Here is a 24,817-nt window from a genome sequence, read left to right on the forward strand (position 1 = left end):
CTTGGCTACTTATGTTAGCTGACAAATATCAATATTTATCCAAAAATATTTATCACCGATTTTTTAAATCAGATAACTTGTGTTGCATGGTCACATTTTGAAACTAAAATTATGTCAACATTTTGCTAGTCTAAAATTCTTGGAAGTGAAATTTAGCACTGGGTGTTAGCCATAGGATGTAACATAACAACTATCACCATCTATCAAGAAATAATCATCACTGTTTTTATTTTATCGTAAATTTAAAGAAAAAATCCTTGCAATCCATGAATCCTTATGGCGTTGCGGAATGATGCAGGGGTTTTTGTGGAGTTATGTCACTTACAATGGTTCAGGCAATGCTGAAACATCAATTACTGTAAAGATAATTCTGTGCAATGCATTTCAGAAAGTTCTAACCCAAAATTGTGAATATTTTTTTTTTTCGGGCACATTATGAATTATGCATCATTCCGCAACGTTGCGGAATGATGCAACTTTAATTGGTCGTTACCGCCACAAAATTAGACTTTTGGAAAATTATTTTTGGGTCATTGGATAGGGATGAATAAATTTGCTTTGCATTCTAGTTTCAATGAAAATCAACCTTATTTTAAAATTGCAGTGGTAATAAATGATACTTTTATGCTATGGAATGATGCTTTTAATCGTAAAATTGGTACTCAAACAATGCTGACGGCTACACGTTATAAAATTTGAAAATTTCTGGTGTTTATATTTTGAGCTACTTATAAACTTTATATTCACATGCATAATTTGTTTCCAAAATTTTACAGTACAGAGCAGTTGCTGTGTTTTTAGTTTTGCTGCATTTACCAGTCAAGAATATGCAAATTTATGCAAATTAGGATGTTTTTCTAACAATGGACACCATTTCCTCCTAAAAAGTATGTTTTCAGAAAATATAGCTTTTAGCTACAATATGAGACCAAAATCACATACTTGACTTGATTTTTAAATTTTGACAATTTGGGCGAGGTTGCTTGGAATTGACCATATTCAAGATTTTTATATTTTTAAATTTTCAAACAGTTCGACAAACGCTTCAATTCGCTGAATAAATTCATCAGGTTTGAAGGTACATAATATACACTAGTTTGATAGTTTTGATTTTCATGGATGAAAAGCATCTTTGGAATATTGATTGATGATCCTTTCTTCCGTTTGGATGGAACCCACTGAGAGGTGTAGAATTGTCGCTCAAACAATCAAAATGAACCATTTCAGATCATGCAGTATAGTACAACCAAACCATGTCATAAACTAAAATATAACAAAATCCTTTGCAAGGAGTGTAACACAAGCATATACACAAAAAAGGAACCAACGTCATGAACAGAGACAAGGGGGCCCACTGTCTAGTAAGTCAGATCCTATTCTGAGCAACAATTCTACACCCAGGCATGGGACTACGCATATGAAAAAGTCTGGAAAAGCTGGAAAAGCGCGTAAAATTGGACAAAAACACCTGAAAATGGGCTGAAAATAAATAAAACTGCGGGAATTTTGACATCAAAAAAGACTGGTTCCAGTGTTTCCACTGGAAAATCCCATGCCTGTACACCATTTGTCGTCGCCTCTATCATTAAGATTCGTCCAACAAGAAGAAAGGATCATCTCGTTGATGAAAAGCGAAACCGTCAAACCACTGAATAAATTTTGGTTTTGTTTCACAACAATCCTCATATTTAACAGTTTCCATTGCTTACATATTAGCTATGCTTTATTATAATTTAGCTGTCACACACAAGTTATGCAGAAAATATTTTAAGTTCACTCCTGACTTTAGTGTTACAAGTTTCATATTGGTATAAGTTTGACCAAAGTTTGGACAATAGGTCTTTACATTTTTCATACCATTTTGACCGCCATACTTTAAAAGTTAAAGAAAATTTAAAGAGATTAGATGCACACTGCAATATACATTCAAAGGTTACCTTGAGTATTTTTGCATTAATTTTAGCTACTTCATGTAATAAGATACCTTTGTAATTATTAATTAATTCATTCATTAATTAATTAATTAGGAAGGATACTATAGTTTGTTCTGCTTGCAATTGTGTTGCGCGACTAGTGCACACTTTTGTGAATTTTCTCAAGCATAAGTTTGGACTTTATTGATGCATTCAGTAACAAAAACCTGAATAATTTTTCGCCGACTATAAGCCAAACATACAGTATCAAATGTTTGTGTCGATTCAAAATAGAAACATGTACACCATATAAATAAGACATCACTAACAATAAAGAATTACACAAGGTAACAATGGCATGTATTGTAGTTTGCATCTGAACCCTTCCAATTACTACTGGAAGACCAGCTTTCAAGTGTTTATTATAGTTCCAATGATTTCAATTTTAATTATACATCATTTATTGCACTGTGAATTGCAAGTAAGATATATCGACTTCACCGAGCACAAAAAGGTTAACTTCATGAGATGCCTGAAGCACAAATGGATTAACTGCCTTTGTTACCAGAAATTCAACACCTAATAGGTACTCTGAAGATATCAAATTGTTATCCAGCTGAGTGGAAATGGTCCATACCAAGATCTGATCGACAACATGAAGAAGTCTTTACTATGTTTCATACTGCTAAGCATACGGTGTACCAATAAAGTACTCTTAATGGAAGTAGCCTTGATACCAGTAGAAGGTGTGGTAATAACAGTACGGTAAAACATGTGTTGTAAAAACATACAATTTGTTTATAAAAAAGTATCTGGTAAACAATTTTAATTATTAAAATTGGGGTGTTAATACACCCCAATTTTTTTACCAACTCCAGTTCAGATTGAGGCTAACAAGGCATGATATACAAAAAAATGATCACATCTTACATGGAGGTAACAACCACATAGCAACCATGTCAAAATCAAACTTTCTCCGGGTTTTTATTGTGTTGCAAATTGCTCACCATACACCACAAACACAGCAGCCTGTTCTCTCAAGTGTCCATCTTTGTAACTTCAATGTACATCTATTGCAGAATTGCCACCTTTATGCATAGTTGTTGTATAGATCAAGAACTCACAGTAACATTCCAAAACATCCAATGGTGAAAAAGCAGATTTTTTTTATCCCAATGATAAAGAATAAAATATCCCTCTACTCAATCAGTTAATGATATGGTCATCGAGCAATACCACTTAAAAGGAAAATTGATGCTTTGTATTTTCTCACCCAAATGTAGTGATACCATTCTTCCTTAAACCCAAGTGGTTGCAACTGCAAATCACACCCATCTTCTGCATTCTGTCCTTCTCAGCCCATCAAGAAGATAATCTATTTTACACCCAATTGGGTGCAAATCACACCCATCTTCTGCATTCTGTCCTTCTCAGCCCATCAAGATGATAATCTATTTTACACCCAATTGGGTACAAATTACACCCATCTTCTGCATTCTGTCCTTCTCAGCCCATCAAGATGATAATCTATTTTACACCCAATTGGGTACAAATTACACCCATCTTCTGCATTCTGTCCTTCTCAGCCCATCAAGATGATAATCTATTTTACACCCAATTGGGTACAAATTACACCCATCTTCTGCATTCTGTCCTTCTCAGCCCATCAAGATGATAATCTATTTTACACCCAATTGGGTACAAATTACACCCATCATCAGCTTTGTGTGCTTCTCAGCCCATCAAGATGATAATCTATTTTACACCCAATTGGGTACAAATTACACCCATCATCAGCTTTGTGTGCTTCTCAGCCCATCAAGATGATATCTATTTTACACCCAATTGGGTACAAATCACACCCATCATCAGCTTTGTGTGCTTCTCAGCCCATCAAGATGATAATCTATTTTACACCCAATTGGGTACAAATTACACCCATCATCAGCTTTGTGTGCTTCTCAGATCATACGCTGGCGAAGTTGCGTAATAATTGGATTAACTACCATAGCAATAGGTGAAAACAATTTTTGTATATACCGCCCTGCACTGATACGTTCACGCGGTACCTCCGTATTGAACCATATCATGCTGATCACTTGCACCTGTAAGATTAGTATCTTTGAAAAGACCAGTATTGTATTCAATCTATTATTGCAGACATATCCAGGTGATGAGTGCAACCTGCTTGTGTAGTGCAGTGCGATATGTTCAAAATTGTTTTCATTGATATGGTAGTTAATCCGATTTATTACGTAACTTCGCCAGTGTATTAAGATGTTACATTATTTTACACCCAATTGGGTGCAAATTACACCCATCATGATCATCAGCATTGTGTGCTTCACAGACCATCAAGATGTTATTTACTATTTTACACCCATTTGGGTGAAAATTACATCCATAATCTGAACTGCATGTTTCAGCCAAGTATCAGTTTGAAAAATATCTTCAACTCACAACATTGCATAACAATTAAGATGACATAATCTTCACATGGTTGAACAAGTATTATCACAAGTAACTCTTTATAAAAACACAAAGTTGGCAAATACTGGCTTTTGACCTGTTGAACCTGGTTAAAACTCTGCTAACTTGAGTTACTGAAGCCGATAACTGGTAGCCAAGAACATTTAACCAAGTTTAACATTGGTATAAGTTGTTAATGAAAGCTTACGTCGTCAAGTTGCTGCGTCCAGAGACATCAGCGTCCCAAATGGAAAGTGCTGGATTATTGGGTGTTTTGACAGAACCTGAAAACAGAGAAAGGAAGACATTATGCATTACTTCTAAACCTAGATTTTTGATTAATTTGAAAGTTCTTTTGATCCAGACATTAAATCATGTTTAAGGGTAGACAAGGTATTGTTGGTCGAAGCATCCTAAAAATTGATTTTCATTATCTAGATCAACATATTATTGAAAAATAACAATTTGATGTTTTGCAAAAGTTCATTCTACAAATCGTATACTTTGCAAACTTGCTTAATTTATTGTTGTTAATGAGTTAAGTACGTTTTACAAAAGTGTTATTGTTTCAGCCCTCTTTACAACGTAACTCAAGAACCGCATGACCTATAAAAGTATATCTGTGATATTTTAAGTCTTCTACACGCTAGCTATGAATTGAGCAATGCAGTTTTTGCCCAAGCTCACTACCATTCATAAGATGCTGTGAACTACCAAATCACAACAGTTTAAAATATTTAATAACCTTAAAAAAGCATTTGTTGCTTTTGAGCATTTTTCAGCTGCGGCAAAACATGAAGAAGAACAAACCCTCAAACTAAGCTAATTCTTTGAGCAAAAAAATCACATGAGAACGGAAAACTGCCGCAACAGATGGAAAACCCAGGCGGCGAGTGGCATGATGGTCGAAGAGAGCCGGCAAAACTGCTCGGCCGTATGGCATTTTCCATATACTCGGTTAGTTTTGTGGGGTTCATTATCGAGCCCCAACGGTTTTAGCTTGTATTTATATTATTTATTAACATAGGCCTATTTGTTTGTGATATTTCAAGCGTTTTAAAATTTCAAAATAATCCCATTCAATTACACGGTTGACGATGGAAATTTACTGAATTTAGAGAATGCACGGTGCATACCACCTGGGAAAACCCATCACTTGCTCCAGCAGAACATCATTTTGCATTATTAACATACTGATTAAAGTATAGCAGAAAAATCGTGTGTGCTCAAAAATATTTACTAAACCTCATGTTTTCCGCCATGCACTCCTTACCTCTGCTTTGTACATTTTAAATAAACCTGAGTTGACTTTTGCCCAATGTGGTACACCGCTGATTCCCCACAAGGTATTAGAATGCTCTGCAAATGGACCTGTCTTCATCTGAAATAATAAAAATACACATTTTTGTGTTAGTGTGCAATTAATTTTTTGTCCGTGATATTGCCCCTTTGAGTTGGATATTGATTTTGGATATGATATAAATCCAGATGTTTGTAAAATATTTATTTTGTAGATTAGTGGTTCTTATGGTAATTCCTATTATTGACTTTGCACTGAGAATGGCTATTGATGGAAGTGAAGAGGAGCTAGGATTCCACCTGGAAAAGAGACAAAGCAGGAGAGAAGGACCAGTGGTGGTGACAGACTTTGATTTTGCGGATGACATAGCTGATGTCGCTGATCATTATTCCTGTGCTCTCTCATCACCTTATAGTCATCTTGTGTTTTGGTCAGAGTTAAGCACCCTGGGCGGTTAATGAAATGAATACGGTACCATATTAACACACTACCATCCATCCACTAATAAGCACCCCCTGTGAAATATTGCAAGTTACAACTGTCTGAGTGTCCTCTTTTCAAAACATCTGTACTGTTATTAATTCTGTCAAGTGTCTGAATAAAATTACCATCTAAACTTACTGACTTATGATTATGATGATTCTGACTGCAGATCCTGTTATAGTGTGTGTCGTCTCAAGTTGAAAGTAATGCCATGTTGGATTTCACAGTGGCAGATTCGAATCAGTGCGTTTACGCCGCCAGCGTACGGACAAATTGCCCTTCTACACCCCGTGGGATTAGATTAGCGCGCTGGATTCGAATCTGCCACTGCGAAATCAAACATGGCATTCTCTCAACTTGAGACTTCATACAGTACAAATAGGATCTGCACATTCTGCAGTCAAAATCATCATAATTATAAGTTTCTCTCAACTTGAGATAAAACAAACTAACGTGTATGTCTGTAAATTCCCAATTTTGACCTTAAGTTCAGCCCCCAAACTTATTAAGAAACCTGATTGAGCCTAAAGAAACATGTGAACCTTACGATTACTCTACACTCATGTTTTGTGTCTGTTTAGGTCTGTCTGGCTGTCTGTCTGTTCCCACGAGGCTATGCTTGTGTGTCTTTTTTTGTGTACAAAACATACTACAGTTTGTCCACTCTGAAATACAAAGTGTACAGTGCGTAGTGCTGCGTCTCTGCTGCAGGTATGCGTGCCTTCAAAGTTGGCACAATGTGTGCGACCGCGTCTGTATTTTGTACTTCAGAGTAGACTGACTGTAGTGTGTCGTTTTTTCTTGTGTGTCTAGGCACAGAAGCAGGGTCTTCCGTTGGGAGGGGGGGTATAAAAGTCATTTTTAAAGGTGTTGAAAAAGACACACAAGCAAAATAAAAACAAGACACATATGAAGAAAAAAGACAAAGATGCTTGTCACACGTCCGTTGTGTCATAAAGACAAACAAGAAAAGTCACACAAGTCTCACAGACACACAAGTATACCTGCGTGAGTATGTCTGTTTGTCTATCTGTCTATCCATGAATGATAACTTACCATATTGATAAACCTTATACAGCCCAGAAACATGTAATCTTGCTGATTCCGTTCTACTATGCTATTGGATAAGAAATCTTTAGGTCCTATAGAAGGGTGATCTGAAATTAAAACAAATTACATAATGGTCAACACAAGAAGCTATACAGACATTTATAATGGGTATATCGTGATTTTAGCATCCTTTTTAGAGTATGGGTCAATAGATATCCCAAAAAAAAAGCTTATTTCCAAACTTTCCTTTGATGCGGACATTGAATTTGCATATTACACATAATCACATATATATACATGTATTACAGTACCCCATAGGCCACCATATTATAATTTTGGGCTGCCAAGAGCCCAAAATTACAAATTTGACGATCTTACACATGAGCATTGTTATCTTAAGATTGGATAACTACTTAAAATATTCATGTTTAGCTAGCCGCATCTCATTATTTTCTATATTTGGTATTCTTAACTCCCTGCGAAGAATTCCGGAGTCATAACAATTTTTTTTCAAAGTAAAACATTAAACAGTGAATACAGATTGAACAAGACCATATTTTTAGCTATCTTTGGCCCACGCCCGTCCATAGCCTGACAATCTCGTCACCGTCGTTGTCTGACACATACTACCAATAACCTGCGGTAACAGGGGGCAGTAACATATACATTATTGTGGTGGATGTATCTAAATGATTGATACTCATCAGTTTCCAGTGATTAAGGACATGACCACCACATCAAAATGCAACATCGGATCTGTCATAAACAATCATATAACAATAAATGATTGTCATTTTAAGAGGACCCTGTGTTGCATTTGGAAGTAGGCTTTTCAATGACCATCAAATACCATTCATTTTGATACAGCCTGTAAAACATGGTTTACCTATTAACTGTGCACTGCCCCAAATAAATGGAAGAAATTGAAAGTCATCTAGCCCCCAAACACCTTGACTGCCTGCTGGTTCCATTCGATAGGTCGTCTGAAGCTTCCGAGTTAATTCTATATACCTAAAGAACAAATCACAAATAAATTCAATGGCTAATATTAGTTGCAATTACACTTGTTAAAAAATGGAGCAGAACTTGCTCTTTTTACAAGACTGAGTGTCCATCACGCTTTTGTTACCAATTAGGCCAGACTCCACCATGAAATGCTGCTGTGGGGGATTGCCAAAAAGACTCTAATTGAAGACCGAATTAAAAAGACTATTTTGTGTCTGACATCCTGTCAACCAGACCAAAATGTCATACTGCGCAGGTCAGCAACCAATCACACCGCGCCATTGCCCTGTCGTCAGACACAAACTAGTCGTTTTAATTCGGTCTTCAATCATATTGCACTCTGTGCTGGTGCAATAATAAATTTTCCATTGCACACACACGCAGCTACGATGACAACGCTGACAAATGCTAGCGTATATTATGCAATGACCACCTTGACTCACCAATTACAGGTGTGAGTATTGCTCCTAAAATTAGATATTTCTTAATTTACTTTGCTTACCTGGTGATTTATACAATAATGGGGAAGAAAAGAAATTTCTATATGAGTCCTATAAAACAATCAAATATCCAATGTTTTTATTCGTTCTATGGAAATATTTTCATTTGGTGATATATAAATTGTTCCATTCAACTTGGCAAAGCCTCATTGAATGAAACAGTCCATAGTTCACCTCATGAAAATGATCTTACCAACATACTCATAAATGTGACGTGTCATGTCAAAAGGAGACACTTTTGGGCAGGTTATCAATTTTGAGGTTTTAACATATCTTAAATATAGAGATATTTTGCTTCACAATGCCGTTTTCCCCAATGAAATCGGACATTCCAACGCGAAGATATTGAGTTCGTAAGTTATGGTATTATAAAATTGGAAATTGAGATATCGGCCTTTAAAAATATTATTGACAGTGTTGAGAGTTGGAATTACCTAGAAAATGTCTCAAAAAATACAAGATGCCAGTTATATTCCGGTCTGAAACTATCAGACAATATTTTAAACATTAATAACATCACAAATTCGCAACAAACCCAAATTGTGAAAAAATCTCCCCGGCAGATTTTTTGGCTATTTCTCCATTTGCGATCCTGCCCCAAAGTGTCTCCTTTTGACATGACACGTCACAAATATTAAATATTTGTATAATATTGTCCTGTTCAGAATTGAAAATGTCTTTATACTTCAACTGTGTAACTGGAGTGATGTCATTAGGAAACATGTATAGAGAATGGAAGCTGCAGGACTGGTGGAGGAAGGGTATCAATCAGGAAGCATGGCTGCAGATCATCTTTGAAGCTGGAACTAGTCATCAGACTGGACAACCATAAGTACTGCTATAAGTTAAACTAAGTGCAGCATTGCCACATGATCACTACTTTTTAGCAATTTGAGTTAAGTAAAGTAACATTTTATGTTCCATGAAAGCTCATTTCTTGTCTTGTGCCATAGCTATTTCCATCTAAAAGATAAGATTCTATTATTGCTGGTCTAATGCTAGTTTCAGAGTGTCATGCTGCTTGCCACTTTGATGATGATTTTTAAGTCCATACACAATCAGGCCAGCAACACCAGCAGCAAGTCGATATATAGACCACCCCACCGCTTTGAACAAAGCGGCAAATCGCTTGGAGTTGACTTCAGGAGTTGAACTTGGAAGCATTGCAACTCTCGACATATGCCTCAGGATTCTATTTTTGACCAATAAGCAAAGAGTGACAACACTGGCTTTCAGTGTGTCGCTTGGATCATATGTGACGTCCCATGTCAAAAGGAGACACCTTTGGGCAGGATCGTAAATGAAGAAATAGCCAGATACATGCCTGGGGGTGATATTTTAGCAATTTGGGTTTGTTTCGAATTTGTGATGTTATTTAATGTTTAAAATATTGTCTGATAGTTTCAGATCGGAATATAACTGGCATCTTGTATTTTTTGAGACATTTTTTAAGGTAATTCCTACTCTCAACATTGTTAATAATATTTTGAAAGGTCAATATCTCAATTTCCAATTTTATAACAGTATAACTTACGAACTCAATATCTTCGCTTAGTAATATCCAATTTCACTGGGGAAAACGGCGTTGTGGAGCAAAATATCTCTATACGAGGGGGTATCAAAAAGTTTTAGAAATCGCCCAGAAGTGAAAGAGCTATATCAATGAAATTTTGTCAGTGCAATCACTGGTCCTTATGTACACTATGATGCAAAAATGGTCTCATAAGAATGTTTACTTTTTTTACAGGTGCTAGATGTCAGTACCTGCCTATGTAACCGCATAACCAGCAAAATTGAGGCATGTAGCATGATTAAATTCCATTTTAAGGGTTACAGTGCCCAAAAATCTGTGATGAAATAAAATTAATTTTCCAAAAAGCAACAGTGACAATATCACAATCACCACCGAAGATAACTTTTATTTCATCATCGATTTTCTAGGCACTGCAACCCTTCAAATGCAGAATCTTAATAATGCTGCTTGCCTCAATTGCTTGCAGTTTATGCGCAGTAACTGAGGCAGCAGGTTATTAGCATCTAGCGTCGCCTGTAAAAAAAAGAAAACATACTTATGAGACCATTTTTGCACCATAGTGTACATAAGGACCAGTGATTGCACTGACAAAATTTCATTGATATGGCTCTTTCACTTCTGGGCGATTTCTAAAACTTTTTGATACCCCCTCGTATTTAAGATATGTAAAAACCTCAAAATTGATAACCTGCCCAAAAATGTTTCCTTTTGACATGACACGTAACATATAATTTGCAGAAAAATGCAAGTGGCATGATGAAGCGTCACGCTTCTCAGCGGCAAGATAGTACGAAACTACTTACCTTAAAAAGACCCTGTGTACAAGCGCCACATGATCAGTACTTGATAACAACCTGAGTTTGTACAAGCAACATAAGAAAGCAGCATAGCTCATTTCATGTCCTGTGCCATAGTCTATACGTGTTGAGTTACCGAACCCATCCACAAGATAAGGTTTAATTTCTACTATTGCTGGTTTTAAGTTTTCTGGAAGAAGATCACCTAGTAATGAGTCTGCAAAAAAAAAAAAATAATAATCAAAATAAATTTGTTAAAATTAATGCAGAGCTATAGACTAACTCCTATGCCAATTACCAACTCTGCATGTCGTCAGATTATGCTTGTTAAACATGACTGAAGGTGTCAAACAACTGAGGACACCTGTCTACTGCCTGTTTTACACTGGGCAAATCTAAGGAGCGCAGCGTTTTTTTATGACAGATTTCTGTCACATGATCGGAAAAGTGTCTGCAGTAACAGGAAACTTTTTTTCCGGAAAGCACCAAGTCAACAATGCCTAGAAAAGTTGCTTTTTGCTGTGTAAAAGTACCAAATTGTTTTGCTTTTTTCTGTTATTCCTTTTCTCCCATGAAGGCGCAAGATGCATCAACCTTCCTTCTTCTATGCGCTATACCAATCACGAGCTGTGGGGAGTCGATTGTCAGATTTGTATATATGTAGCTCCGATTATAGTCTAATTGGACTATTCCAGTTGAAATCCATACACCCCTATGGAAGACATAACCTTAATCTTCCACACAGGGAGTGTGAATTTCAAATAGGGCTACCTGAATGGGCGATTCCATTTGAAATTTACACTCCTTGTGCGGAAGAGTAAGGTAATGTCTTCTTTAGGGGGTGTATGGATTTCAACTGGAATAACTCATTTGGGCATAAGGCAACCTACCTCTTGTAGTCTCTTATACCAGTCTCTGAAGGCTTTATTACCAAATCTCTGGGGCTGCTCAATAGGAGGGTCTCATCCACCCATTTGTCTAGAGTCTCTAGAATTGCGATTAACTTCTGACATGGCTAGGAAAAAAAAGCGTGTACAGATTTTAACAATAAACTAACAATTATTAGAGACATACTTTATTCTTTAAATCTTGGGAAGTTTCATACAATTAATTGTTACTTGTGAAATTCTTGACATTTTGCGGGACATTTTCATGCACACAAACGTTTCATGGAGTATTTTCCATTTTAGAGACAACAGAGAGTCTTGTGTGTTTGAAATTGTCCCCTTTGCAAACCGCAATGTCCAACGAATACTGCAAGCGAAGGAAGGAAACTAGAATTTAACACAGTAAATTTTATTACCCCTCAGAGGGCCACTCGTGAAATTCTTGATATTTTCATGCACACAAACATTTCATGTACTATTTATCCATGTTATTAGAGACAACAAATAGTCATGTGTGTTAGGAATAGCCCCGTTTGCAAACTGCAATGTGAAGTTACCGCAAGTGAAGGAAGCAAACTAGATTTTACACTATCAATTGTTTTACCCCATCAATTGTTTTACCCCTCAGAGGGTCACTCACAAAAGTCTTGACATTCTTGACAAAATTTTCATGTAGTATATATTGTCCATGTTATTTGAGACAACAGATAAAAGTGTGTGTTAGAACTAGCCCCATTCATAAAAAGTGCATGTTAGAACTAGCCCCATTCGCAAAACCTGACACACCTCAATTAGCACTAGAGAAGCAAGCAGTGAGCAAAGGGATCTTGTTGGAATAGCTCAGATCATCATACAGGTATCATAGTCCAGCACAGAGCCCGTACAGCTATGTGGGTGAAACCAATCATACTTTCCTTTAACACTGTAAATTAAATTTGAACACAAATTTGGAATAATCTGTTGAAATATTTCAGTTTCTAGCACTAACCTCGCTGACTTCACACTCATCTGTGGTCTTCTTATGTTTCACAGAATCATTTAACAGCTGAATAAATCCCATGTAGTCTTTGTAAGCCTGAAAAAAAACCCACAGAACAACATCAATGTTGAATTTGGATTCAAATCCAATTTGACATGCATCAAGCTTTTGACCATCTTGAGGTGAGCATGTGTGATTGCTCCCCTGGCTACTCTCATAAACTTCCTCAGGTGATGATCGGTATGTATACTCTGGTTGCTCTACAAAAAAGGAATAAAAATCAAAACCACTAATCTCTCCAATTAGCTCCTGCTGATTTCCCATTATAGAACTATCAAAAAGTGTATCATAATAACATTATTACATAACAATTTTCTATCTTTTGGATTGTCTGCTATGGTTTATCATTGGGGTGGGCTTGTCCAGCTGGAAGTGTAATTGACCAAAGGGGGTAATTGGGCCTGGATTTATCACCTTTTTCGTAGCAAAAGCCAACTATACTGTGAGTGATGGGCAGCTCACATGAAATATTTGGTGATGTTCTATTTAAATCACTCCCCCAAACAGCTCTTCTAAACATTCTCAGGAGAGTGATGGGCAGCTCTTTTACAAGACTCAATGATGTTCAATTTAAATCACTCCCCAAACAGCTCTCCTAAACATTCTCAGGAGAGTTGTGGGTAGCTCTCCTGCAAATGTAATGTTCTATTCACACCACTCCCCTGAGAGCAGTCCTAAACATTCTCAGCAGAGTCATGTGTAGGTCACCTGCCATTGCAAGACTCAATGTTCAATTCAAATCACTCCCCAAACAGCGCTCTTAAACATTCTCTCTCAGGAGAGTTGTGGGTAGCTCTCCTGCAAATGTAATGTTCTATTCACACCACTTCCCTCAGAGCAGTCCTAAACATTCTCAGCAGAGTGATGTGTAGCAAAGATACAATTTGTGAGATTCAATGTTCAATTGAAATCACTCCCCTGACTGGAAAGTTAATGTAATGCTTTTTCCTGACACAAAAAGAATTTCTTCACTAAAAGATCTGTAATCCATACCTGAAAATCATACAGTCTTTTCAGATCAGTGTGTGCAAACTTTTGGACCATTACTCTGGAACTACCTTTTTCACGATATCAAAATCTCAAACTCAATTAGACACTTTTGAAATCAATTTTAGTTGAGTCGATTCATAATTGGGAGAACGAGCTGGTGCAGCAGTTGTTCCCTCACCCTGCTTTCAAAATCGGTGATTAGTTGGTTGGTTATCAAAAACTTCCTTCACCAAATGGAATTTAGGTAGCTGCACAGATAATTGATGGATGTTACAATCTAAGTGTGGATAGAATATATTAGGGTAAGAACTCTTGAGGTTCTTGAATGGTTCAAATTGACACCATGCCATGTCTCTAGGATACAAACTCACCTGTGACTTGATCCATTTAGCAATATCTATAGGACCCTTGACTTTTTTGACTGGTTCAATAAACTTGTGATCCTCAGCATTTTCATTAGGTGAGGTCTCTGCAGCTTCACCTTTCAGAGGAAAACACAAATCAATTAAAGGTGGGTGGTTACAACTTTTTCATATTATGTTGTCTTTCTTTCATTCTTTAAAGGTGGGTCGTCAGACTTTTTCATAAGGCCAAGTAAAAAAATGTATATCGTCCATACTTTTTCAAAAATTGGTGAGAGAGGCCCTTATTATTTGTTATTATGTTATTTTTTTACCATTCATTTCTGTGTAAAATTGTAAAGTGTTTGTCAACACATCATAAAAGCTTGAAGAGAGTGTTCTCAATGTGTTTATTAAGGTTAAACAAAGTGTTGAAGGGCTTTACCTCCAGAAAAAATATATTATTACCTTATACGTAAGAAAATATGTGGTCGCATGTCATAAGTTGGGTATGCAAAAAGGGTGGAGGGATTACACTTTTCTGAAAATTGTGATACAAATTTGATTGGCTTTCCATAACCCCATATCCTACAGCAGTGGTTGATACCTCATTTTAAGCCTAATTTTATACTCTTTCAATCTACTGAAGCATATAATTATATATTATTTGGTAAAAAAAATCACATCGGTTGAAATGAAAACTGCCAGGGGTGGAGGAGCAGGCGGATGCGGGAGTGTTCAATAGGGCCTATGTGAAAATTCACATGTCAGCATGTCAAAACTACAGGTTATTTTTTCAAATCTAGGGAGGGTATGATGTATTTACAGCTTTGAATGTTGAATGTGTACAACTAAAACAATTACTGACTACTCAAGGTGGTACTTCTCCCTCTGATAATTTTTGTGACTAATTTTGCATTTTCTCAAAAATTAACTACATTTTGTGTACACACTGGTAACAAAAGTTATGTATATGATTGGGGCAAGGAATCCAATGTACTTCACCAAAATTTAAGTGATTCAAGACAAGGGGTTCATTATATATATGTTAAGAAATGAGGTACATTCTAGCGGTACCTCTTTTCTTATCATAAATAAAGTACCGCTTGTCTTGAGTCACTGAAATTCCAGTGTAGTAACTTGATTCCTTACCCCTATAGCATACATAACTTTTGTTACCAATGTTATATTATTTTTGAGAAAAAATGCAAAAATAGTCACAAATTTATCAAGGGTTGTAGTACCACCTTAAAGGGATATATGTTCTTTTTTTTTCATTTTTAATGAAATCCTAGTTGAATTTCAGTATTTTAGCAACATGCTAATGTATACAGTTCTCTTCTTGATATTCCTTTCCGCAATAATAGAATAACTCTCGCTAATTACTCGTAAAAAGGTCATTGACCTTCATAATGTAATTAACAAACGTACAATTATTTTAAATAGTTCATTTGAAACATTTTATGTATTGAAAAGATATCCTCCAAATCTGATGACATTCTTGCATAAAATAAAAATTTTACAGTTATTTTTGCAATTGAGGTCCGATTTGAGAAAAAGGCATTTGAAAATTGAGATTTACATAGACGCCTGTGTATTAATTAATTAGTAATTAAGCATTATCTTAAAAATTAAGCATGTTATTAGGTTCAAAATGGTGTTAATTATTAGAAGTTGTCAATATGTACAACATATCAAAAATACATTTTTGCCATTTTTGACCATGTAATGGAAATTGTACCCAACTTATGACATGCGACCATGTCTACTTATCATGTGAAATAAAAAAATCCGGAAAAAAATGTGTGAAAATGTGTTTTTAGCCTATTTTTTAGCTGTTATCAAGCACTATTATTCGATTTGTTTACAAGCGCCAAGCAACTGTCGTCTAGGAGAGTGATTGACATCTTTATTATTAGAGAAGAATGGAATCTGTATAGTTCATGAATATTCATGTAGTATTTATACAACCTGTATCCCAGCCATTTTTGTTTAGCTATCGTAATCGTTCATAAAAGACGCCCATTAAACAGGGGTGTTTATTCTTCCGTTAATCGCCCCCAAAGGGGAGGGAATAATTTTACCCCTTTGGGGAAGAATTTTGCATTTTGAAAAAGAAAAAAAAAAAAAATAGAGGGGAAAAACAGAAGAAAGTCAACATGATTCAAGGAAGATTAAAAATAAAATTAACTAATTTGGGGGAAAATGTATAACTGGAACATGTATTATTATGCAGTGTCCGAAATAAGGAAAATATGGAGGTTGTCCCGAGGACAACTAAAAGCATAAATTCTGCTTGTCCTCAAAACATTTTGGTTGTCCCCAAAATTTGTTATATTTAAGAGGTAAAATATTGTGGTTGTCCAGAGGATAAGTACATACCTCAATATGGTTGTCCCCAGTGATTTTTGGACAAGAGGACAAGAGGATAAGTGCTTATTTCGAACACTGTTATTATGTTTTATGGCTATTTTTGGAATGAAATAGATGGTCACTGGCTGGCAGTGACTGCTCTACAGGGTAGGTGAATTCATCAGGTGTCATTTAGGGAAGAATTATAATGGGTACATAGCATTAGCATACATGTAGTGGTCCCTTGGCTTTTATCCATTCCCATCCCAAACATAAATATTTTGAGGGAAACCATGCATGGACTTTGGCATAAAACAGGGAAAAGTTCAGTCAGTAATTATTCTTCTCTGTTTGGGCATTGGTGACTAGTGGTCATACTATAAGTAATAATGCACACAAAGATTAATGGAGCTCTGCTTTGCATATTTCATACAAAATCCATTTTCTTTTTAGTTTGGACATCTGCTTATCTAGGGAAGCATTTGGGATTCTAAGGGAAGACAGAACCATCAATTAGTTGACAGCTTTATTGTCCAAGTTTATCTTCCCTTTTAAACCTCGGCTTCAGATCCAAATCCTTGATTATCCTTCCCTAGGCCTCGATGCAATAGTTCAGTGGCAATCTCCAAACTCTGCTACAGAAGAATTTTAATTCTAAGGCTTTATAAATCAGGGGCATGTGAGTCACAACATATATAAATGAGCTGAAAATGCTGAAACAGTTAGCAAAAAGCTAAAAACACCTAGCAAAAAGCTCTAATTAGGGAAGATTCTATACTTTTGTACAGAGCAAGTGTACTGGTACAAAAAAGCTAAAAATCGAAACAAAAAAGCTGAACTCTCACACCCCTGTAAATAATATATCACAGCTAGCTCTAAAATTCCCTAGAGGTGTTTGCCAGCCTGTCTTCCCTTTGAACCATTAGTCCTTAGATGCAATGGTTCAGTGTCCAGACTGTACCATCTAGGAAAGAATTGATGTTTTATAGGGAAGACAGAATAGAACAACTCATAACTATGCCTGCCACTTCCACATACTTGTGCATAATACGGAAGGTCGATTTGTGCCCATAAATGTTTAGGCCTATGTTAAACTGTATGTTATACAAATTGTACAGCTATCATTTCTACCCTATGACGAACCGACATACCTGTAAATCAAATAGCCCACAAAAAAACTGGTCATCGCTGGTATTTTTCATGAAGAAAAAACGACACTTTTTTACGCCGGAACATGTCCAAAACACGTCAGCTGACGTACAAGCCTCCCCACGCATGTACATAAACAAGCCGTGTTCATTGTTTAATTGTCACCTGCAGCTGTTCGCAAGAAAACTTTCTGCATAAAATTACCTGGGGTCGTTATCAGGCCTGAGACACACTGGCGCTAGTTTGAGGACAGTCACTATGAGTTACTAATGTCGGCACATGCAGAAAATGCGTGATGGGTCGCCATTTTGTGACTCGTGCAAGCTAACACAAACAAATTATTGGACTTAATAATCTTTTCAAGTTTTAATAAAACGTGCATCTATCATGATAATATTACATTTTATTATTTTATTATTTGAATTACATAAGCTATGTCAATTTTGTGTCCATGTTAATTTTTATATGGATTTACCTGTGTTGATTTTAAACTGTTGTGAACGTGGAGCTACGCAAATTGGCAGGCGATTACCCACCATGCAATGCGAATACACGGAAGCGATCCAGTTTAGGATGCATCGCAGTTCCTGTTGTGTAAACCAGGCGTAAACCGCCCATCCAACCTGATCGTGTGCACCAGGTGGTGTATGACGTGCATTCCCTAAATTCAGTAAATTTTCATCATCAACCGTGTAATTGAATGGGATTATTTTGAAATTTTAAAACGCTTGAAATATCACAAACAAATAGGCCTATGTTGATAAATAATAAATACAAGTTAAAACCGTTGGGGTTCGATAATGAACCCCACAAAACTAACCGAGTATATGGAAAATGCCATACGGCCGAAGCGGTTTCACGAGTTGCCGGCTCGATCATGTCATCCGCCGCCTGGTGTGCACAGGATTTGTGCTGGAGGTTAGTTAATGCGCACAACCAATGCGCAGAAGAAGACCTTGATACTAGGCGGAGCTTACGTTTCACAAGAATGATTGACAGCTGTGAGTAAGTGAAATTCTGTTCTGTGATTGGTACAAAATATGGTTCTCGTATAAATGAATATATATTATCCATGGCTTCAAAATTAGGAACTGTTTCTTCCACAGAGCCCTATATAGGGCTCTATGGTCTCTACTCATCATACGACCGTCGTGAGAAGATCTGGCCAGCGACGACGCTTGCCAATCAGGCTAGCTATTTGTACGGCGTGGCCTCTCATCCTTTTTATTATCTCTGGTCTTGTCACGCTGGTAGATTCGCCCACCTGTGATTACTGACCTGGATCTGACAGAAGATTGTGGAATTTACGATTTTCAGCAGCAGGATTTTATGAAACTGCCAACATTTGCAAGTATTCTGAAGGATCGGTAATAATTAAAATATTTTTCATGGTGTCGGTAGTGCAAGTTGAAGTTAGTGAATTTGTGGTTTTGTATGTTATGTGCAAGAGTGTTTTCAGGAAGCGTAAATAGGCAGGCCGTTATGCTAAGCTCTCCATCTTATATGTAAGTTCGGCGACGAACTGGACACATCACACGGTAGTGTGATGTGTCCAGCCTGGATATAACTCATAACTTAGCCTAACAGTTGTATAAAAGAAGTTTATGGGTCTGACAACACACCTATATTCAGGCAGGGAGGGAACAAGAAAATAAGGACAAGTACATGTAGATAGCAATTAACCAGCCTAAAATTTTATCTTTTGGGTCCATTGTTGGGGATCTCAGTTGGGGAAGAATCTGGGGACGGAAATGACACAGCGCGGTAGGGTGAGGGAATAATTTCAATTTTCTGGAAGAATAGACACCCCTGCGCCCATATGATCCATGGTGTTAAACTGATATTCAGCAACTTTATATCTCTCGATCTTTGCGATCCGAAATATTGAATTTCAACTTTAGGCACATCTCTAGCAAGATAATTAAATACCTGTCACAAATAGAGGTCTTGAAATGTTACTTGCAACGTTAAAAATGTGAATAGAGAACAAATCGGGTTCAAACATGCTTCAAAAATATGACGGTAATTGTCAACGCCTACTACCAGAATAGCCGGAAGAGGGCAGACTTCATAAGGGAGTGTTCATAATATATTTTAGTGGGGGACAAAGAATTTGGAACTTATTTCGGGAAATTTCCTGGGTTTTTGGTTTTGTTTTTTTATTTTATTTTCCTGTTCGGGTGTTTCGGGTGGCACATTTTCGTGGCATTTTCATGCACTTCACAGGAGTTTTTTTGTGGCTTCTCTGTAGCTGTCGTGTGTACTTTTCCCCACGTACAGGGTATAATAATAAATGAATAATAATATATGAAAAAAAGAATCTGGAACTTCAACGTCAAAAAACAAAACAAAAACAAGACAAATTGTACCCTGCTAAAAATATCAACCCCTATCCTCTCTGAGAATAAAAATAATAAGACTCCAACCTCACCTGCAAAAAAATATTTTTTTCGGGGGATAATTTGGGATAAGTTAGGGCCTATTTTATTGCGACAATTTTCAAAATCTATAAGGTGAAATGTGTCGTGGGGATGTGCGGCAGATTTGGGGTGCATTTTCAGCCATTTAGTTTAGCCATGATTTTATTGACCCTCAGTGTCATGAAAATTAGGTTCAAGAAGGGTATTTTTCAATAATTTTCTCGAAAAAGTAAAAATTTGCGAAAACTTTCAGTCCAAAAGTTGATACAATTTTGGGTCTGTTTTCTTCAAATTTGGTTTAAAATCGTACCGTAGTTTTTCGGAGTCACAGCCTCACATCCTTACCCAAACCAACTTGAGAAGGTTCCCCCGGGTGTGTGCAAATTTACAATTTATAGGCCTACACTCGTTATTTAAGCCTAAAATCAAAGTGTTAATACCATTAACACTGCCATGGCCCGTTTTGTCGTGATGACTGGCTTCCAAAATGTAGGCCTATTTTAAATTATAAATCTGGTCCCGCTAGAGGTGTGTTTTTAACGGCGGAGGCCCTCGGGTTCGTGGATGTGCCACAGTTTTGTGGTAGGCCTACCTTTTCAACGACTATGATGGGTGGGTTTACAGCGAAGACCAACTTTTGGGCGCATTTTGGCAAAAGTGCCCTTAAAAAACGTCAAATTAGGCCAAATTTGGATGACTTTGATCCCTGCGGTACAAATGTTTTGAAGAGACCCGCCCGAGGTGTTTTTATTTTAAAAAAATGGTCGGGCCTGCTAAAAAACCTCCCGGAATCAAGCATGGGTAGGCCTACCAAAATGCCTTGAGTCCCCCCCCCCCCAACCCAGCGCCGGGACCTCCATGACATGATCTTCTCCGCGAGCCCACCAGAAAATGTAAAAATACAACATTTTGATAGGCCTACTATATTTGTCTGTATAAAGAGCTAGGCGTGCAGGATTTGCCGACTCAATGTTCATTTTGAACCATTAATATTTGAGCCACGGCTCGGGAATGTGAAAAGCGGGGGGTGGGGGGGGGTTAGGAGCAACAAATTATTCATGACGATGCGTGAGATTTTACTAATTTTCCAGCTTTTTGCGTGAGATTTATTACCTAGGCGTGAGATTATACTACCTTGGCGTGAGACCCTGAGAAAGTGACCCAATGCGTGAGACTCACGGCCAATGCGTGAGAGTTGACAGCCCTGCTTGTAGGCCTACAGCGTATGTCTACCATGATGACAGTAAGCGTAGCTGGGGGGGGGCAATTGCAAAATTGCCTATTTGGGCCCCCGCCCCTAGTGTAAGGAAAAAAAGAGGGAAAGGGGGGGGGGGAGAAAGAGGAAAAAAGAGGGTGAGAGGAGGGGCAGAGAGATGGGGAATCCAAACGATATGCAATAGGCCTACAGCTCAATAGGCCTACCATATACTGATTATGATAAGCCTGGCAAAATTGTCTATTTGGGCCCCCGCCCCCAGTGGGAAATTTGGTGGATTTGGGCCCCGCCCCATAGGGCCTACAGTCTTGCCCCTCCTGGAAAAAATCCGCTGCGTGATGATGTTGCAAAGTTGCGGAAGTTCATCCATAAATTTCCCATTTCCACTCGACAACAACAGACCAGCACGCAGCGCGCAGTATAGTAGCTAATCCCCGAGCTAATCAGAGACATGTGCATTTCTCTTTCAACAGAAAATAATGTGACCATGTGACTGACACGATGTACGCTTCAAATAATTATGCTCTCGGCGTCAAAAGTATGATAATGGAAAATATTTATAATGAACACTCCCTTATTTAGCCACACCTCAGTTCCTTTCTCGGGTTGCCTGGTATATCAGCAAAATCCTACACCTATCGCCTTCCCTTGGTAAAATCCCTGATAAAAACTCGTGATATTGAAATAGAATTTCAGCGCCAGAACTTCCGTCATTCTAGCATCATGGATGGATATGCAGTGGCGCCGCTAGGGGGGGGGGGGGGCAGTATTTCCCCCAATATTTTTTCTTTCCCATCCAGTTTTTAGGCAAAATCCCCACAATTGTGTAATTTTCCACTTTTTGCGGCAATTTAGTGCAATGATTTCCAAGTGCCCCCGTCTCAAATTCACTTCCCCGGGCCCCATGCCCCGGAAAAAAATTCTGGTTCCGCCACTACGGGTATGTATGGCCAGAGGCAGAAACATAGCTAGGGGCGTTCCCCCAGTTGCCCTTGGTTATGCTGGACGTATGAGAAATTTAGAGCTTGTTCAATTCCGCTAATTTTAGAAATTGCAACGTAGGGCCATGATGTGTCGGGCTAGTGTCTGCCCCCCCAGCCGAGTTCCTCCGGGAGTTTCCAATAAGACAGACAGACAGACAGACAGACAGTTATTTTCCATGTTTCATGCAATTGCATTGTCATGTTGTTGATGCATGCCTTCCGAATTTTGACCAAAAAATGTGTGCCATTTTCCTGAAAGAAAAACAAACCCAATACGTCAAAACATTTATGTTATACATACTCTGAGGTTTATTCTGTTCTCCATTTTCTGCCATTCTTGCGTGATAATCTTGATAAGATTCTACAATACATGCAATACGATCATTACATTTGCAAAAACTTGTCGTAAAAAAAGTTTTCCCGGAACCAAATTTGTTTATTGACCTTTGACACAATGTGTTTTTGTTAAAGAAAAAATAAAATTTATATTTACGTAAATTGCATCTTATTTGCAGCCTAGTGATACTTATAACAAAACAGAATCTCAGTGTAATGCAATTCAATAGAAAATACACTATACTTGTAAAATCTGAAAACGAAATCAAGGATTCTATTCAGAATAATTATTTAGCAACACTACTTTCTTCAAAAGTGCAATGACCTTTAATGACCCCCTCCCCCCGGAAGTAGCGATGGATCGGGGTGCTTAGAAGGAGGTATGAATATTAATAAGTATGACGTCAGTGTGAGTATAATAAGGATATAATTTTATAATGTATAATGTATAAGGCCGTATAAAATTAATGTTTTGGTTCTCGTCCAGAGGATTTTCATGAATTGATGAGGAGGGAGGTGTTTTTTTTTTTTTTTTTCAATGTAAAATTAGCATTGTCAGTAGTTTTCGGTCTTTTCCAACAGTGCTCGAGGAAACGATGAGGCCTTTTTTTTTTTTTTTTTCAAATTTGAGATTCTGAGGGATAAACCCCCTAGAGTACCACAACAAGACTTGGAAGTGATGCTTGTTCTCTAATAAACTTATTTATATGTATGAAGATTTCATAAATCATTCCAAAGTCTAAAAAAATTGAAAAATCTAAAAAAAAAAAAAAAAATCTGACAAATCCCAGAAATTGAGGAGGGAGGGGACGAGAACCAAAATATTAATTTTACACGGCCTAATGTATAATAAGGATATAATTTTATGTTATGTTATGTTATGTTATGTTATGTTATGTTATGTTATGTTATGTTATGTTATGTTATGTTATGTTATGTTATGTTATGTTATACTATAGCAATTCAATATCTATATAGGCATAGGCCTACGCCCCAAAACTAAATCAACGTGTTTCTTTTATTACATACCGGTAGATAATTAATTGACTAAATGAATTAATTATTTATATAGCTTTTATTTATTTATGGTAAAAATGTTTTCATTTAAAAAGTTTAATTAACTATTAATTAATTATTATTAACTAGATTGCTTTATTTTTATTTTTTTATTTTTAATTTTATTTATTTTTTATTTTTTTATTTTCTTATTTATTTATTTATTTATTTATTTATTTATTTATTTATCTATTTATTTTTTATTTATTTATTTATTTATATATTTATTTATTTGTTTGTTTATTTATTGATTTATTTGTTTATTCATTTATTTACTACTTTCTTTCTTTCTTTCTTTTTTTATATTTCTTTATTTCTTTATCTAATTCTTTATTTATTTATTTATTTATTTGGGTAAATATAATCTGTAGGCCTATTGCACAACCCCTGGTTTATTGCTTTTCTTATATATGTTTATTATTTATTCGAACTATCCGTGCATCCAAAACAATTACTCCCTCAATTAATCTCGAATGAATGAAGGAAAGAAGGAAAAAAGGAAAGACGGAAGGAAGGAATAAAGAAGGAATGAAGGTAGGAAATAATGAAGGAAGGAAAGAAAGAATGAAGAAAGGAAAGAAGGAAGGAAAGAAAGGAGGAAGGAAAGAAGGATGGAATGAAGGAAGGGTGAAAGAAAGAATGAAGGGAAGGACAGAAAGAAGGAAGGAATGAAGGTAAGAAAGAAGGATGGAAAGAAAAGAAATGAAGGAAAACGGAAGGAATGAAAGAAAGAAGGAATGAAGGTAGGAGGTAAAGAAGGAAGAAAAGAAGGATAAAGAAAGGAAAAAGGGAAGGAAAGAAAGACTGAAACAGGAAGGAAAGATGGTAGGAAAGAAAGCAGGAGGGAAAAAGGAATGAAGGAAAGCAGGGAAGGAAAGGAAGGAAGTTATGAGGAAGGAAATAAGAAAAGAAACAACAACAAGGAAGGAAAGGTAGGAAGGAAGGAAAGAAAGAAGGAAACTAAGGACGGAAGGAAGAAAGGATGGATGGAAGGAAA

The 24,817-nt window shown here is 36.8% G+C and overlaps 1 protein-coding gene across 1 annotated transcript; it reads right to left on the bottom strand.

Annotated features, from left to right (window-relative positions):
* Positions 1-920: 920 nt before the first annotated feature.
* On the bottom strand, positions 921-22,879 carry LOC140137410 (serine/threonine-protein phosphatase 2A activator-like). Its single transcript, XM_072159059.1, is given in 10 exon segments — positions 921-4,666; positions 5,656-5,763; positions 7,222-7,322; positions 8,102-8,226; positions 11,058-11,268; positions 11,935-12,012; positions 12,015-12,066; positions 12,927-13,013; positions 14,339-14,448; positions 22,730-22,879. Coding segments are annotated over 10 exon segments (978 nt in total). The 5' UTR covers positions 22,764-22,879; the 3' UTR covers positions 921-4,594.
* Positions 22,880-24,817: the final 1,938 nt, after the last annotated feature.

The sequence above is a fragment of the Amphiura filiformis genome, chromosome 17, assembly GCF_039555335.1.
Source record: "Amphiura filiformis chromosome 17, Afil_fr2py, whole genome shotgun sequence".
Taxonomy (NCBI): domain Eukaryota; kingdom Metazoa; phylum Echinodermata; class Ophiuroidea; order Amphilepidida; family Amphiuridae; genus Amphiura; species Amphiura filiformis.